Source organism: Osmerus eperlanus, chromosome 20 (genome assembly GCF_963692335.1).
Source record: "Osmerus eperlanus chromosome 20, fOsmEpe2.1, whole genome shotgun sequence".
Classification (NCBI taxonomy): Eukaryota; Metazoa; Chordata; class Actinopteri; order Osmeriformes; family Osmeridae; genus Osmerus; species Osmerus eperlanus.
Window position 1 is genome coordinate 6,400,733 of NC_085037.1, and position 17,553 is coordinate 6,418,285.

The 17,553-nt window shown below is 41.1% G+C and overlaps 3 protein-coding genes across 11 annotated transcripts in view; 2 read left to right on the top strand and 1 right to left on the bottom strand.

The window, feature by feature from the left end:
• The window catches only part of thrb (thyroid hormone receptor beta), a 44,538-nt gene extending 36,342 nt beyond the window's left edge, over positions 1-8,196 (top strand). For 6 of the 8 annotated variants that reach the window (XM_062445709.1, XM_062445712.1, XM_062445711.1 and 3 more), the window contains 7 exons: positions 818-918; positions 1,357-1,504; positions 1,809-2,014; positions 2,759-2,845; positions 3,489-3,635; positions 3,739-3,997; positions 5,338-8,196. In XM_062445709.1, coding sequence (XP_062301693.1) covers positions 818-918; positions 1,357-1,504; positions 1,809-2,014; positions 2,759-2,845; positions 3,489-3,635; positions 3,739-3,997; positions 5,338-5,579 — 1,190 coding nt within the window. In that variant the 3' untranslated portion in view covers positions 5,580-8,196. The remainder of the gene's footprint in view (positions 1-817; positions 919-1,356; positions 1,505-1,808; positions 2,015-2,758; positions 2,846-3,488; positions 3,636-3,738; positions 3,998-5,337) is intronic. The other 2 variants (XM_062445715.1, XM_062445716.1) reach the window with 2 other exon arrangements.
• Positions 8,197-8,622: 426 nt separating this feature from the next.
• Positions 8,623-10,314, bottom strand: utp23 (UTP23 small subunit processome component). 2 transcript variants are annotated; one of them, XM_062445718.1, is made up of 4 exons: positions 10,171-10,314; positions 9,904-10,128; positions 9,602-9,776; positions 8,623-9,450 (listed from the first exon to the last, which is right to left on the bottom strand). In XM_062445718.1, the coding sequence occupies exons 2-4, from the start codon at positions 10,089-10,091 to the stop codon at positions 9,049-9,051; spliced, it is 765 nt and encodes a 254-aa protein (XP_062301702.1). In that variant the 5' UTR covers positions 10,092-10,128; positions 10,171-10,314; the 3' UTR covers positions 8,623-9,048. The 2 variants fall into 2 exon arrangements, with proteins under 2 accessions (XP_062301702.1, XP_062301701.1); XM_062445717.1 differs by having other exon boundaries at positions 9,904-10,109; positions 10,154-10,311.
• Positions 10,315-10,825: 511 nt separating this feature from the next.
• Positions 10,826-17,420, top strand: rnf5 (ring finger protein 5). The gene is made up of 6 exons (XM_062486596.1): positions 10,826-11,122; positions 13,613-13,631; positions 14,239-14,351; positions 14,502-14,556; positions 14,759-14,870; positions 14,992-17,420. The coding sequence occupies exons 1-6, from the start codon at positions 10,914-10,916 to the stop codon at positions 15,111-15,113; spliced, it is 630 nt and encodes a 209-aa protein (XP_062342580.1). The 5' UTR covers positions 10,826-10,913; the 3' UTR covers positions 15,114-17,420.
• Positions 17,421-17,553: the final 133 nt, after the last annotated feature.

Consider the following 17,553-nt stretch of genomic DNA (forward strand, 5'->3'; position numbering starts at 1 on the left):
TAGATTTTGTGTGATAAAAGAAAGTTATCGTTCAGTGTAAGGAATTTGTTCCTTGTGAACTGAATGAATGCCCATGGCTGCATTGCCTTTTTTTCAGTTCAATATCTTTAAAGCTGTTTAGTTATTTTGGGTTCTGTGTCACTTAATTTCTATTCACTAAACCATTAATAGCCTGCGTAGTTTGACATTTAACTGTGTTTTTCTTCTTAAATGTTCACTGTCAGTTCCAATTATATCACTGACATATTTTACTTAAACTTAAAACCTTTAATCCGGTACTTAAGGTTTTTGTTGTGGCATGAATGAGGACCTAAGGACCTGTTGAATCTTCTTTTGCAAAGTTACATGTTGAGGCTGGGGAGGGGGGCGGGGGGGAGGTATTGATTGATGGAGTTGGTGAAGCAGTCTACAGACAAGAGGAACAGAAGGCGGGTCAAGTGAGCACTTGTCTTGGACTTGCTCTCGAATGATATTGATCATGTATTGACCCCATGGCCTAGAGGCCAAGGCCAGGACTCCCTCTCTGCACTTGTGTTCGTTCTTCCGCTCATTAATTCTATGAATTGTGACGTTCTCTTTTGCTGTAGTGGGGTCCATGTGTGAATGAAGTCAGCTGGAATTAATGAGTTTGTCTTGCTGAGGTAATGAATCCTAAAGGTATCTTGAGTCAACATTCCACACAGTGGAGACAATTCTAGTTCAAATTCAATCACTTATTTCCCCCCCAAATTTCGCCTGTTTTTTTTTATTTGGTTTCCTAATAACAAGTTGTATTTTTTGGGCTAATTTACATTTTTATAAATGTCCTTTTGTTTAGGGTACATACCGAGTTATCTGGACAAGGATGAGCTTTGTGTAGTGTGTGGAGACAAAGCTACAGGATATCACTATCGCTGTATCACCTGTGAAGGTTGCAAGGTAAAGTTGACAGACACTGGTCGTGAACTCTAATATCAGTGTTTCCCCTACAATTATATTAGGGGGGTGCCCCCCCAACGGCACCCCCCGCCCCCCCTGGAAGGTCAAGTAAAAAAATAAATATCTATATTTTTTTTTTTATATATATATATATATATATATATAGTGCCCGATCACAAAATAAGTCATTTAATGTTACCTTTCCTATAAAACAGGTATATAGCTTGCTCTTTTATTAAACAAACTACATGGCCTTATGTTATTTATCTTATTTACACGACAGCATGTAATTTCTGTCTCTACATGGTCGCCGTCACCCTAAAGCTGTTAACTTGGGGGAAACACTGGATATGTTTTACATGAGTTACAAAGGTCAAATGTAGTTGATAAAAATACATGAATAGAAAAATAAATGGTGATTGTGACAATTTGTCGCAGGGCTTCTTCCGACGGACAATCCAGAAGAATCTCAACCCTACATATGCATGTAAGTACGAGGGAAAATGCATAATCGACAAAGTGACCAGGAACCAGTGCCAGGAATGTCGCTTCAAGAAGTGCATTGCAGTTGGCATGGCAACTGACTGTAAGTATTTTGCTGACTAAAATAGCCTTTTCAGAGGAACACTGTAATTTTCCACAGCCAGGCTCCAGTTCCATTATGACATTACAGATTATCGTTATGTATTACTATATATAGTCCTTTTGTCTTTCTGAAGTGTGTGAAGTTAGTTAACTTACTTTCTTGCAAATTATTTTTTTGAATACTCCTTGATGATACATTCCACCCCTCCCTTCCCTCATGCCTTTTCCCTCCCCCTCTGACTACGGATCCGTCAATTCCTGCCTCGTGCCCTCCCCCTCCCCTCCCCCTCTCCCTCCCCCCCCAGTGGTGCTGGATGACGGTAAGCGGCTGGCCAAGCGGAAGCTGATCGAGGAGAACAGGGAGCGTCGTCGGAAAGAGGAGCTGCAGAAGACAGTGTGGGACCGCCTTGAGCCCACGCAGGAGGAGTGGGACCTGATTCGCATGGTCACTGAGGCCCACATGGCAACAAATGCCCAGGGCAACCACTGGAAACAGAAGCGAAAATTTTTGGTGAGACGTCTCCTCCCTGACACGGCGTCCGAGTCTGTGCACATTCCCTGAATCCCACCCCTCCCCTCTGCCCGTCCATCCCTACCCACCCCAACCATATTCCCCAATGTTAATATCTCCATGTTTTTTGTATCTCCTTGTAGAGTGGGGAGAATTAGCTGGACGCTGGAAAAAGTGTGTTCAACGCAGCAGCACTAATTTAGAACGGAACATCTATTCTGTTACTTTCTTCCTTTAAGCAATGTCTTTAATCAGCAAAAGAAAACTACTAATAACTGCTTTTTTCATGTTCTGTTTGTGTCTGTAGACGTTTAGTTTCACATCTCACTCTTTACTAATTTTGTTTCTTTTTTACATCAAGTTTAATTAAAGTTTGTCTCAGTTTAACTATGCCGAGTTTTCATGGTGAGACGACAGATGAAACCAACTCAGTTCTCAAAAGCTGTTGAAAGCTGTGAAGTTACATACAAACGTTTTATAAACATGTATGACTATTTAATATAATTCTGTTATTAATTTAAACCTTGATGCAGATTAAGAAACTGTTTATCTGCCAATGTAACCACTCTGAAAAAAGTTCAACTTGGGTATAAGTCTTGCCATGGAAACTCCACCTGCATTTCTGTTTTCATCTGGTTTCCTCTGCACCTCTTTCATCTGTCTTTAAACTTGTTTTGTTTTTTTTAGTTGGCTTGACATGGGTTCTTCATTGAAACTTCACAATTCCTGTTGATTGTCCAACAGGTCGAGGAAGCAATGCTACTTAATGAAATAACATGTAATTTATTCTATACCTCTGACCAGAGTGCAGTGGGGGTGAAGGAAACTAAGGTAAGAAACATACTGAGTTTATCATGTGATGCTAAAACCACACCTGCTATCTGTTAGTGATAGTGTAACATGCAGTATTGTATTATACTAAGTGTTGTGTTTTCGTAGCTCTCCGCCAGCTGGGACAGATTGACGGTGTACACAGGAGGAAAACTCCTAAGAAATTGCTATGCACAGTGTTTCACCTGCCTATTAATTCAAAGCCAAAGTGACACAAGTTGACAGGCTGTATAATTTTTTTCTCAATATTCTCAATATATTTCTCAATATTGGCTTCTTTGCTTTTAACACTCTAAGGTCTGTTTTAGCTTCTGTCTGATCAGAAGGGATCACATGAGTGTTTGACCCTAGATTTATGTAGCCGTCAACTGAAATGAGAAATGATGGCATAAATTCACTCACAATCATCCCACATTTAAGGATCCTCCTTCCCCGTCTCTCCCCTGAATCACATTCAGAGTGGCTGCCATACAGTTTGTTTTATGTCATGCTGTTACTTGTACCGTTTCACCGTTCTCACGCTTAGAGGAGGAGGAGAATGTGTTGTGTGTGTGTGTGCTGTCTTTTTTTGTTCATCATTTTACTGAATGTCACTATTGGACACCTGTTCACACACTGACCCAGTTCCTCCTTGTCGTTTCAGCCAGAGGACATTGGTCAAGGACCCATCATAAATGCACCTGAGGGAAGCAAAGTGGATATAGAAGCCTTCAGTCAGTTTACTAAAATTATCACCCCCGCCATCACCCGTGTGGTGGACTTTGCCAAAAAGCTGCCTATGTTCTGTGAGGTAAATATTTGTATATTTAGGTATAGGTATATACTTTTTTCGTGTACGGTACCAGTCCAGCCATTCAGCCTTAACTGTTGACTCTCTATGTTATGTGAATTAGCTGCCTTGTGAAGACCAGATCATCCTGTTAAAAGGCTGTTGCATGGAGATCATGTCGCTGCGGGCCGCCGTGCGCTACGACCCCGAGAGTGAGACGCTCACACTGAACGGAGAAATGGCCGTCACCCGTGGCCAGCTGAAGAACGGGGGACTGGGAGTGGTCTCAGATGCCATCTTTGACCTTGGAGTGTCACTATCCTCCTTCAATCTGGATGACTCGGAGGTGGCTCTTCTGCAAGCTGTCATCCTCCTGTCATCCGGTAAGTCTCGGCCAAGAGCTCCATCAACTGTAATCCGGCAACCTTGCTTTTTTCTTTGCTGTGGAAAGTTGTATAGGTTTATACAGTAGGTCTCGAAAACACACCAATCAAAGGATGTGTTATGGTCACAAAATTATCCCTAAAGGTACAATTGGTATGACTATTTCAGTGTATATAATGTACATAAACATGTTGTGTAAGCTAATGAGGTCCCGATGAGAGTTGTTTAGCAGCACAGACAGCTCAGTACCAAAAGAATGTCTATATCAAATATTTGAAGCAGCCCGTTTCAGCCAGTATGTTCCAGCAATCCTGTCTCAGCCAATCACCTTCGGTGAGGCGGGCTTTCTTCCTTGGCTTATTTTGTGAAACCACTGACAATCAAACTAGAGAAATGCTTAGAAGTTCATTGGGGGTGCTGTTTCTCATATTTGAATCTATTTTATATTGTTACCAATTGGAGCTTTAAGCCTTTAACTTACTTACGTGGTAGTCAGGTGGCTGAGCGGTTAGGGAATCGGGCTAGTAATCAGAAGGTTGCTGGTTCGAGCAAAAATTAAGTTGTGTCCTTGGGCAAGGCACTTCACCCTACTTGCCTTGGGGGAATGTCCCTGTACTTACTGTAAGTCGCTCTGGATAAGAGCGTCTGCTAAATGACTAAATGTAAATGGTAGTTGACAGTAGTTCTGCCTCATACATTTTTGTCTCAGATCACAAGGCATCCAAAAAGAAAAACATATTTCCCAAATTAAATGTTGAATTAAGGTGATTACAAATGGGGCTTGTCGTGCTGTGATGAGCAATTAAACACTCTGGGGGCTTAATTTGTCTACTGGCCCATTTTTATGTGACAAATCAAAGCCAGTACCAGTCAATACTGCTAATCACTTCCATCCATAGTCGGTTTAAAGCACACTACACTAATATTTCAAACTATCATTGTACAGTATAGCTTTTCTAAAGACCAAGGAATGGAAATCACCAAAGGCCTGTTGTGAAGCCACTGTGAAAATCAATAGCTTTATTCTGACCATATTATCCTAGACATTGTCTGTGAAGCCATTGATCTCTCCTCATGCCTCTTATGGCTTATTACTATCAAATCAATTGCAAATGTGATTAAATCTGTTGGTCATTCTAATAAGCCAATCCAGTAGAGAGCATTTGGCCTTCATTTAGCTTGCTTTTACAACTATAATGTATTCAATATGGGATTTAGTCTCAGTTTAAATTATGATTATTGATATATTTCCTACATATGTCTTCTGACAATGTTAGTTCAGTTTTAAAACCACAAACAGCCCAGTCAGACATTCTAACAATTGTCTGTCTGTCCTCAGATCGGCCAGGTCTGACAAGTGTGGAACGGATCGAGCGCTGTCAGGAGGAGTTCCTCCTGGCTTTTGAACATTACATCAACTACCGCAAACACAAGGTGGCCCACTTCTGGCCCAAGCTGCTGATGAAGGTGACAGACCTGAGGATGATCGGAGCATGCCACGCCAGCCGTTTCCTGCACATGAAGGTGGAATGTCCCACCGAGTTGTTCCCTCCACTCTTCCTGGAGGTGTTTGAGGACTGACCTGTGTGTGTGTGTGTGTGTGTGTCAATGTGTGTGTGTGTGCCTGTGAGAGCATGGATGGAGGGAACAGCTGCACGTCTCAATACAGTGAACTTCTATTAGCACTACTGAGTGTCACTTCATTCCATAGTTTAGGAGTACCTCTTGGCCTAATCTAGAATGGAACCATTCCTTACGATGCGGGTACATGTGAATAGAATTTGGGGTCTCTGTTTTTAAGATGTCCTCTCTCAGTTACAATTTGTGTTTGTTTTGTTTTAATTGTACAGTGGCTTATTGTTGATAATATTGACTCGATGTTGACAGCACTTATTTGGTCACAGGAACCATGCAAATGTTGTTTCCTTTTGTATTCTGTTTAAAATGGACAGACTCCAACCTGACAGTCTAGTCTAGGACAGACAGGACATGTGGATTTGCCAGTTCACCTGTTTAGACCTGGTAGTAAGTAACACTACTCAAAAACTGTGCTTGCACTGTACCGAGCCTCAAGCATTTCTTTACAATTTGCCAGGCATGGAACAGATCATCCACTGACAATCACAACTCAAGGTTTGTTTCTCAGCTTGTCCCTCACACGGATGCAGGAATTAAGACAATCCTTTTAATGTTGTGTCTGTTTTGTGAGTGATGCCACACAGTGCCAAAACATTGTTCATCATACCTAATTATTGGGTCCTTAATTGGAAGGTCCCGGATGCATCTTTCAAACTGTCTCGTCTGTAGAAATGTGTTTTCTGCCATTATAATACACTCACTATGTGACAAGAAATGTGTGTTTTAGTCCCACGAGCTGCAACACCTAGATGTGGTTTATGTCATGGAGCTAGTGTTGGGCTGGTGGGGGGCCAGGAACTCACTGACATGGGACATTTGCAAGTGGGATTCAAAAGCAATGTTGCCCAAATAAAATCACATGCAGTCAGCAGACTACAGTAAGGAAGCTATCGGGTAAAAACTAACCGTTTAGTTTGTGTTTCTTTTGTTGTTTTTCTATAAAACTTAGTATGATGTTATTTGCAAAATGACAAAAATGATAGGCTTCGTGTAAATGTATGTATTTGAACTCTTCTAGCTTCATACTACTCCTTAAAGCAGCTTGTGTTTTCTTTGAAGTGATGCCTTTAATTAACCCTTGTGTTATCTTCGGGTCATTCTGACCCATCAGTCATTGTGACCCACCGTCGTATTGCGACAGATTTACCGCATATAAAGACAAAGTGAAGCATTTTCTTTTAACCGTTGGGCTGTCTCAGACCCCCCACATTGCAAAGGTTAAAAGAAAATTATTTTAATTTGTTTTTGTATTGGGTAAAATTGGGTAAACACAACGATGGTTCGTTATGAACCTTTGGGTCATGTGACCCGAAGGCAGCACGAGGGTTAAGCAATAGATTTGCTGCAGTTTTTGAATGACCAGGACCTCATACACCACACAAACCGTTTCTACTCAAAAGCAAATGCACAGACAATCAGAGAGCGAGAGAGAGAATAGCAGGGTCCAAGAGAACTCACTGGGCCAGTACTTTCAGTATAGATGAGTGTAACAGGTGACATTAACTCCTTCTGGAGGTTTGTTTTACAACAAAACACAGGGACAATCATGTGAATTTAGCACATATGTATGTGTATTCTAACAGTAAACAAGTTTTACCAAGCCTGCACATGTTCTATACATTAACTGAGGTAAAGGTCCATTTGTAGCAGAACATAACAGTTAAATATCGGATAACAATAAAGTTCAAGCAATTCCATTATGAACAACTGAACAAGGTGAGCTCCACAGCTTTACCTGGATTTAGGATCGTCTTTCAGAAAATGTCACCTATTTTGAAAAAAGGCATCTTACTAATGTGACCATGTGGTACTTTCTCTCATAAGAAAGTTTTCTTAAAGTTAAAGTTAGTTTGCATACACACCAATAACAAAGGTTGCACCATAGAAAAGCTATTTTACAGTACAAAGGAAAAAGGATGTATATTTTCAGACTGCAGGATTTTTTACATATATTGTGCATATTATGATTATTTTATTGTTTTACATAAAAAAATAAAGATGTCTTTCTCTGAAATGAATTTTGAAACAACATTGTAGAGTCAGGCATACCAATCCATACCAATGTTTGTCCACAAGGGTATACTGAGCATATAACTGTACTGTTAGTGCAAAACAGATACTACATCTGGATGGTTAGTGTTAATGAAGAGATTAATAAAACAAACTCCAATATGTAAGTATATACAAACAAAACAACACACCATAAAAATAACACAATCGTAAGTGTTGTCATGTCTGCCAGACCATTGTTTGTGATGTAGTAATTGTCCTTGATCATTATATTTGGATAACAGTCATGTAAAGAAAGGGGGTGTATGGGCATATGTTTTGAGGTTGAATCAGTGGCTGGAATTATGTGGTTTCCTAGCAAATATGATGTATTATTGCACATGGCTTTCATGCCTATATTTCATGTTCAGAAAGTGCTATAGCTTGGGTACCCTGGAAAAATAAGAAGTTGCACTTACAGAGATCATTTATTGATACTTTGGTCCTCATGAATATGTTTGCACTTAATGTGAATGGGCTCTTAAGAATAAAGATGGTTTTGGGAAATGTCTTCAGTTTTTGTCATTGTTGCTGAAACCCCTCCCTTATTTTTTTTTATCATGATGCATCGTCACCAGAGATCAATCTGGGACCAACATGACTTGTATGTAAATGTAACACCACACCCTGCTGGTTGAAAATGACAATGTCAGGACCCAACGTGACTTAACCCTTGTGTTATCTTCGGGTCATTCTGACCCATCAGTCATTGTGACCCACCGTCGTATTGCTACAAATTTACTGCATACAAAGACAAAGTGAAGCATTTTCTTTTAACAGCTAGGCTGTCTCAGACCCCCCACATTGCAAAGGTTAAAAGAAAATTATTTTAATTTGTTTTTGTATTGGGTAAACACAACGATGGTTCGTTATGAACCTTTGGGTCATGTGACCCGAAGGCAGCACGAGGGTTAACATACAGAGAAGAAACATGAGCATTTTACATTAGCTTACAGGGAGGCTACTGACTCACATCTTTATTAACAATTGGTTACATTTCTGACTTGCTCTCATAGGCTCTCTTTTCCTTCCAATGGATTACAGTCAAAATACTTATATTTCAATGTGAAAAATCACTGCTGCACATTTAAAAGTACAATACTTTAAATTCACATGGGTTTAATAGCAATAATCTAAGGATTTCAAATGAAAGGGAGGAAACCATCTAACACTTCCCCAGGTAGATACATGATACTGATGTCATGTTTATTTGAACAGCTTCACACATTTTCCTTCTAGTGAACATGAACCATATTTTGCAGAACAGGGGTTACACAACAGTATAATATGTATTTCTGTGGCTTGTGTACACACACACACACACAACTGTGAAGTTGATGTTTTTTTTTTACTTTCCAGACCACTAAGGATTTGGAACAGGGTTAACCAATAACCCCTCCCCTCCGGCTGACTTGCGTCTACGATTCCTGGTGCGTTTCTTCTCCTCGCCATCAGTCTTCCTCATATTCAGCGGCTGTGTGGGCAGCTTCTTCTTCTTCTTCTTCAGGCAGCTGAGAGGGTTAGGGTTCGAAATTTTCCTCTTCCTCTTCTTGCCACGCCGCTCCCCGTCCTGCCCGATGCCCACTTCCTCCTTCAGGCTGCGGATGCTCTGCTGCTGGGCTGGGGTGACCAGCTCCCCAAGCTGCACAGCCTGGACGTGGTTTAGGGATGCCTGGCTGGGCTTGTCAAGCACTATAGTGTTTAGGATAATATAGAGGAGAGGTACACCTGGGATCTTCTTTAAGCCTTCTGTTACTGCACGGTCCTAGAAATGAGATAGATGCTTGTAAGGGAAATCATCCAATGCACACATGCTTTATAGCTAGGTGGCACTATTGCCTACAAACAAGAAAACAAGAAATACCAAGCTGGTATACCAAATACCAGCTCTGGTGTGGTTAAACAACAGCACTTACCTGGGTGGCAACAAAGTAATGGTGAGGATTGGCCTCTTCCAGCATGGACAGCAGGCACTCTGAAGCTAGCACTGGGTTCTTGAAGTGCTTGCAGTTTCGGACCTGAAACCGTTGCAATATGAGTTTGGCTCCGTAAAGCTCTTTGCCGAGTGATTCCAGTTCCTTCATTGCGCAACTGTAGAGAAACATACAAATGCTCAATGCATAAAACGTTGGACAGTACATTTAAAGCTAATCTTATGTAGTGAATGTATCTTTACTCTCCTTTTTGTTAGTGAGGATTTTGTAAACTAGCTACTTACTTCGTTGTACAAAGTTGCACTTCTCCCATTAAATACTTTGGCATTTGCTCTTTAATCTGAATCTTGTTTCTTAATGCTGCTTGACAGAATGTCCCATCGATGAGAATTTGAAAAGGCTCCCGAAAACTGAAGTTGAATTTATGGAAGCTAATTGTTTTCTTTGCTTGCTTTTGCCGTTTAATCTTCATTTTGATTTATTTAATAGTGTCCACCTCAGAATTGAAGATGTCAGTAAAATTACTAATGCAAGATGGAAATCTTGCATTCATATGTTTAATAACTTACAGTTTATTGTCCGTTTCTACACATTACGTGATAAATGTGAAATAAGGTAAGTACCAGCGTGGAGACAGGAGGATAAATAACACGAGAACGATATCGTGTTACATTAATCGTGACCGTGTAGAATGTTGTCGTTAGGAAGAAATGTTCCACGCAGCTTTACAAATTCAACCATCCTGGCCAAAATTAAAAGAATAAGAGAATATATTGACAACCAAGATAACGTTTAATTAAATAGTTACAGAAATATAATATTATTAACAATTGTACAGTTGAAAGGGAAACGTTTTTCAGCCACCGAATTGGCCACATGGATATGAATGGGCCTACATGTTTAAACATTAAATATATAATATCATTGTGATTACTCAATTAAAGTGTTAGATTATCGTAAAAGTGTTTAGCACTAGCATTCCCTATGCATATCTAAAACCCAATATCAAGCTTAGAGTGTTTGTAATGATGTTGTATCATTATCAATGATAGAACATTTCATGAACATGTGTGCGTTACATGCATGTATGTTTAATAGTTACTTAAGTCATTACAATTATTAAGCTATATTATTTAATAAGAACGCTTTCTGTATAAACAGTCTGCTTCCTCCCCTCGCTCCAGCCTGATGTTTCTTCTACGGAAACGGAAGTGGTGGTTTTCAGGTACAGTCAGCAGTCAAGCTTCGAGCTCACGCCCGACTGGTAGTGGCTTATTACTTTCAGTAAACAACTATGGCAGCCGCAGATCCCCGGTCCTCGAGTGACGGAGGACCTGCCAGCAGGGGAGGGTTCCCGGCCGAGGACAACAGTAATGAGGGCGACGGTCCCGGAGGTAGCGGTGGAGAGGGGGAACGCGAACGAGATCGTGCCACGTTTGAATGCAACATTTGTTTGGACACAGCAAGGGACGCTGTCATCAGTTTATGCGGCCACTTGTTCTGGTACGAGGCGGGGTAGAGCTAGCTGACTAACTAACCATAAAATGTCATGTTTTGCAGAACGAGCCAGCGCTCAGCCAACTACAGTGCACGGCGAAATGACGCCCTACCGAATTAGCTAATTTGCGTGAATGTCAGGCACATATCAGTGTACTGTAACATGACTTTCCCATATGTCATAAATGATTAGCTAGGTCCCATACAGACAAACGTACTAGGTTAGCAACTAAGGCCAGTTCACACTGCCCATACAAACACCAACAACAGGGTTATATTGGTTTGGTGTGATATATCTGTTGGCGTTTGTTGAGGCAGTGTGAAAAGTATAGTGAGGAGGTCTTCTTTATTATCCCCGTTGGGAAATGTGTTAGCAATATTTCGAAACATTCACCCAACAACAGCCAACAGTACCAGAGTGTTTGTAATGTTTGGTGTTCATTTGGTGTTTGTTGGACATGACTAGCTTGCTCGGAGTGGGGGTTTGTTTACCGATTTGCTGCTGAGCTATTCGGGTGCTAGCTAGTGTGACATCCGTAATGAATTTGGCATTCATGCCTTTTTTAACCGAATTTACCGATTCAGACCTTCACACAATCGTTATAGCATGGTTATACCTTATTGCCATTCGACCCAATATAGTTTTTACGAGATGTAGCCTATCATTGGACCCGCTCTCGAAGGATGTGTGTGTGTGTGTGTGCGCGCGCGCGCGCCCGTGCGTGCGTGCGTGCATGTCAATTCATGTTATGATGCGCGTTCCACAGGACCGTGGCCTGGAGGGTTCATTTGAGATTATGAGCGAGTGGGATTGGGGTCAGTAGCACGAGCCAGTCCATAGTGGAAGAGTAAGAATAGAAGCAAAATATCCTCAATAGCAAAGTCGTTGTCTGCTCATCGCATGTGATGATTCTCATCTGCTCCATGCAGTGTGATACTTAAACAGATGTTTATGTGCATCCAGTTGAATTGGAATTGTAAACTATATTTGGCATAAAACAAATTGAAAGTCAGTATTGGACTGTCTGGCATTGTCTGCTGTCTGTTTTGGTTCGATGTCAGCACAGTCCCTACATGAACTAGGCCTACCAATCCGACAAGCACCTGTCCAAACACCAAATTTGAACAACATAATGTGTAGGGGTGGGAATCTTTTGGTACCTCACAATTCGACTTGTATCGATTCTTGGGGTCACAAATCGATAAATCAATTCAATCAATTGCTAGAAGACTAAATCGCGATTCAAATGTGAATCGATTTTTTCCCCCACCCCTAATAATGTGTGAGGCATGTGGCAAGACTTTAGTCGTGTCACATGGCTCCGGACAGGCTGTGCCAGTAGTGGAGGGTCCTCTTAGGCTAAATCTAATGGAAATCCTTTCTCTGTCCTATTATATTGTCTTGAATGTTTAAGACCTGCAGTTTGTCTTACATTCTGTTTTATTTTATATGCTAGAAACTTTTAACCATTCATGTCTTGATTGATAGGGTGTTTTCTAATAGATTTTACAGATAGTTTAACAGGTCACTGCTTCTATCTGTTTCATGTGTTGAAAGTGTACTAACTCTATAAAGCCATCTAAACATGCTAACAAGGATCTTTTGGAAGCCTTACCCTGTCCAAAACAGGGTTTTCCAAGTTATCAATGTGAAATATTTTCACTTTTGAGTCTATATTTAGGTAATGTGAATGTTTGTTGATAACAAGTATGGGACATGTCTGAAAAGAGACTAATAATAACACTTTGCTGAGAACATACAGGGTAATGCATTACTCATAGGTTACACGTAGAAATACAGGATTAATGATTAAAACTTCTTAAAGCCTGCCTGTGTTGGCTTTTCCATCTGCTTTCACCACAAAGTACCTAGTAACTTTTCAGTTTGACAACATACTAATGGGAAGTCTGAGTAGGTGAAATTGAAATCCCTGTGCTGTAGTGAAAAAAAACACTCGTGTCTTCTCTTCTACTCACTACTAGCTAGCCTAACTTCACTACTGCTCCGTCTTCATGGCCTCATTTTCTAGATGGCCATAAACAAATTGATCCCCTCCAAAACGGAAAATAAAATTCAAATGCTTGATCTTTGATAACCAGATTGGATTACAGCCACCATTCTGCTCTCATGCACTCTGTGGTGGTAAGGTAACCATGGTGTTTGGAACCACCAATACAGTGGCAGGCGTTGCGTGTACCATCCTGCCCTCACACAAATCAGCAGGGCTAGCCGGCAGCAAAAGGCAATAGATACACTGACAGATGGAGGTAATTAATAGTAGCTGTGGGAAACAAAAATTCCTTTAGGTATGGGCTGTAGTATTGCAGTGGTATGGGCTGTAGTATGGCAGTAATGTAGGGATACAATTAGGCCCAAATCAGATTTAAGGTATTTTAGAATTGCATGCTGAAAAATTTACAAGTTGGCAAGGTTTCTGGAAAATATGTTTTTACTGTTCCATTATTGATATCTCTCTGTTTTTCTGCTTTCAATAGCTGGCCCTGCCTCCACCAGGTAAGCCTATGTCCTCTGTGAAGTTCTATCTGGTTTCTTATCAGTGGTAAACATTAGCAGTAGACACTACCTGGCTGAAACCAGCTTTTCTCAATGTAACATGGCTTTCCTGTTACAGTTGACTGTAGCACTGCTTAAAGCTTACAATGTCCTCATGGTCTCTGAACCCCACTATTTACTATGGTGCTTCCTAACTTTGTTTTAGGTAATGTAGCATACCCTTAAAAAGCATTTCACTCCTACCTGGAGTACTGTTAATGCCTAAAATATCTTTATTTTAAGAATTAATTCAGCAGCAAGATTAATTCATTGGCTACAGTGAATTAATCTTTTTGTTTTTGTATCACAAAAAAAAATGCTGCCTCCATGGCTAACACTAACATAGATTTAGTTGGCCCCTATGAACAAATTCTGACAGCCTTCTGTGGAAAAACCTCCCCAGTCATTTTAGGTACTGTGCGGATAATTGTTAATGGCCTGGTTGTTAATAACACATTGGCCAAGGTGTCTCTGTGTTTGTAGGGATGAAACCACATAGGATCATCTCACACGCTCACTATATTTGAACTCTGCACTCTCCCCTCTGCCTTCCTCTCCATCCTCTCAGTGGCTGGAAACACGGCCCAGCCGACAGCAGTGTCCTGTGTGTAAAGCTGGCATCAGCAGAGAGAAAGTCATCCCTCTCTATGGTAGAGGGAGCTCCAGTCAAGAGGATCCCAGGTACTATGTTTGTGTGTGTGTGTGTGAACCTGAGAAGGAGCTGAGAAGCTATTGGTTTCAGGTCATACGAACGAAAGTGAAAAGGAAATTTGCGTTCAGTCTGAGTGAGGATATGGAAGGAACGGATGTTGTTGTTTTGATTCCATCCAGGTTGAAAACTCCGCCCAGGCCTCAGGGTCAGAGAACAGAACCAGAAAGTAGAGGGGTGAGCATGTGTCTATGCGTGGCATCATTTCCTCCTGAGCACTGACGTGTATAGGTACTTTGTAGACTATGTGTATGAGTGTTTGCTGGAGGTCTATGGGGCGCCCCAGGTAGGGACCTTGGTAGGCATCATCACTCCCTCTTCTGCCTCCTAGTCCCATCTGTCCTCTTTGACCTCCTCATCTTGTTTTTTCCTCCTCCAGCCCTTCCAGGGATTTGGGGACACTGGATTCCACATGTCGTTTGGGATCGGTGCTTTCCCATTCGGTTTCTTCACCACAGTCTTCAACACCAATGACACCTTCCACAGACCAGGTACAGTACACACACATACATACATACATACATACATACATACACCCTCTCTCTTCTTCTCTTTCAAATGCACACACAGTTTATCATGCAGACTTACAAATGTATTTATGTCTCTGAACAGATCCTCCATTTGCGGATGATCTCCAAGGCAACGGTAACCCCAACAACGGCAACAACAACTGGCAGGACTCCCTCTTCCTGTTTGTGGCCGTCTTCTTCTTCCTCTGGCTGCTGAGTGTGTGATGGAGGGAGGGAAAAGGAAGACAGCTGGAGGGATGGAACAATATAGGGATGGAGAAGTGGCCGAGGGAGGGATCACACATTCACTCACTCTCTCTCTCACACACACACACACACACACATGCCTAGACAGACTTTGTGTCTGGGATTTATCAAATAAAGCTGTACCAGTATTTTGACAAGGGATAGGATAAGACTAGGACATTATTTTGCTCTCTCACAGGAGAAGAGATTCAGTACCAGAGACTATTTGGCACCCCCAAATGTGTGTTTGATCTCTTTCACTCACTATCAAAGTGAGTCTTAGTAGAGAAGAGTCCTATCTAGATATATTGTCAGAGGGCACATCTCAGTCCACCTCCCCTTCCTTTTTTGGTGCACTTGCAGATGTATGCACACGCACTCCCGCACACACACACATTGTAGATGCACATTATAGGTGGTGGTGTTGAGGGGGGGAGGCTGGATTTAATAGATAAACTGGAATCTTTGTTAAGACAGTCATTGTAGTCAGTATTAAATGATTGGAATGTGTCCAGCTGAACATTAGGGAGTGTTCTACTGTTTGTGTGGCTATCTACTCTGAGTCTGACTTTTCAATTGAGACAAAGCCACAAGTCATAGTAAGATATAGCCCACATAATATCAAGGCTCATAGCTCATTTGGCTTTTATTAATAAGTAAAATATTAATAAAATGATTTTAACCCCTTTAAGGGATTTTCGGGTTGAATTCTCGTATATTAGTGATATGAGAAGAGGACTGAAACCGTGCCAGAAAAAGACACTGTTGACTTCTAAAGGCCAAAGACTAGCAACACATTTGGGTAGTTCTGTTTATAATGTAACAAATTATGGGAATAATTCATTGTCCATAAATAACAAACTCTTAATTTAAGAACACTGTTGATCCTATTGTACTGATATATCCACATTTTATATATATTCTCTTAACAAACTGCCATTGCACTGTGAAGCTATGTGGACAGACTTAGTAATAATGATGAGATCAACTGAGACAATGGACTACACATGGGTATTATATGTAGTTAATTCTCTCTTCAGTAGGTCATCCAGGCAGTTTAATGCTGTATAAACAGATAGGGCGGTGGGCTATGGGTGGAAAAGGCTGTGTACTGTACCTGTGTAGACAGCTGGCACTGTAGGAGCAGATTTCAACCCCAGACCTGCCAGTATTACTGTGCTGGTCGCTGTTTCAGGAGCTCTAGATAGAGGATGAGGACAAGAAGGGGTGAGACGGTACAGTGTTCATCTGCAGTTTGGTGTTGATGAATGCGTTGTAATTCCAAGTCAGAAATATGTTGATTTTGAACGCCTGAATTTGAATGGTAATCATGAATTACAGTGAAATTGCCTGTGTGGCAAAACAAAAAAAACTCTAGATCTTATTGTAGAGTTTTCTCCTGATTGTATGTCTTGTGTGTCCGTGGGGTGTGTATATATATCTGTATTTGTACATATTAATATTGTAAATGCTGTTTCTATATGTTTTTGAACTACCAACAATGGAAATTAAACAAGATAACTTCAGGGTGGGATCTCAAAAGTCTTTCTATGACTCCTCGTATGCCCTCTCTGATTTTAAGGAAGAGGAATGGATGGAGAGGCTTTTGAGATGCTTGATCCCAGCTGAGCCAATGGTCTGACAAGCTCCTGCAATGTTAGGTTGCACCCAAGACTCATTCTAACACTCTATGAAAGGCTAGTTACTCCTGTACTCATCCAGTGGACACTAACTAGCCTCACATCTATCGATGCAAAACATCTGATGCTTATGAGCCAATCAGAGGCTAGTGAGTCGTGTATGGACAGAAAATTGTGATCCCTGTAAAAACCTTTTTTTTAACCACTATGAAGTACCTTAAACTGGCTCCAGAGCCATGGCCAGGTAGCCTGACAAAGATTGATCCTCAGCATCAGAAAATGATTCTACGAAAGTGCAGTTTAGTCTAGGCTGCTTGGCCTGAACTGTGTTAGAGAAGACTGGCTCCAATAATTAGTGGCATCTCTGTAGCACTTTACTGAACCAACATTCATGTGAGGATGGGGAATGGGTTTGCCCCTGATAAGGCACTGCCTATGATGCATAGGTGATGGGGGGGTAATAATTTCTTCCATATCACAATCTAATTAATTGATATTTGTATTAAGTCTTTTGTGACACTAAGAACCATGAGAAGACAAATGTATTGTGAGTCTTTGAGTCGGCTCACAGTGGAAGTGTGCAAAACCAAAAGGCCATGGAGATGGTTGTTTTCCTGAAAATCTGAATAAATAGTTGTTTATTACAGTTGTCATGTGGTGTGTCTGGTGTTGATGTTTAAGGCACATCCTGGCTTTCCAATTTGACATAACTTTTAAAGGAGAAATGTATTGCAATACAAAACAGGTAGGTGTCAAAATGTGAGACACACTTTAGCTGG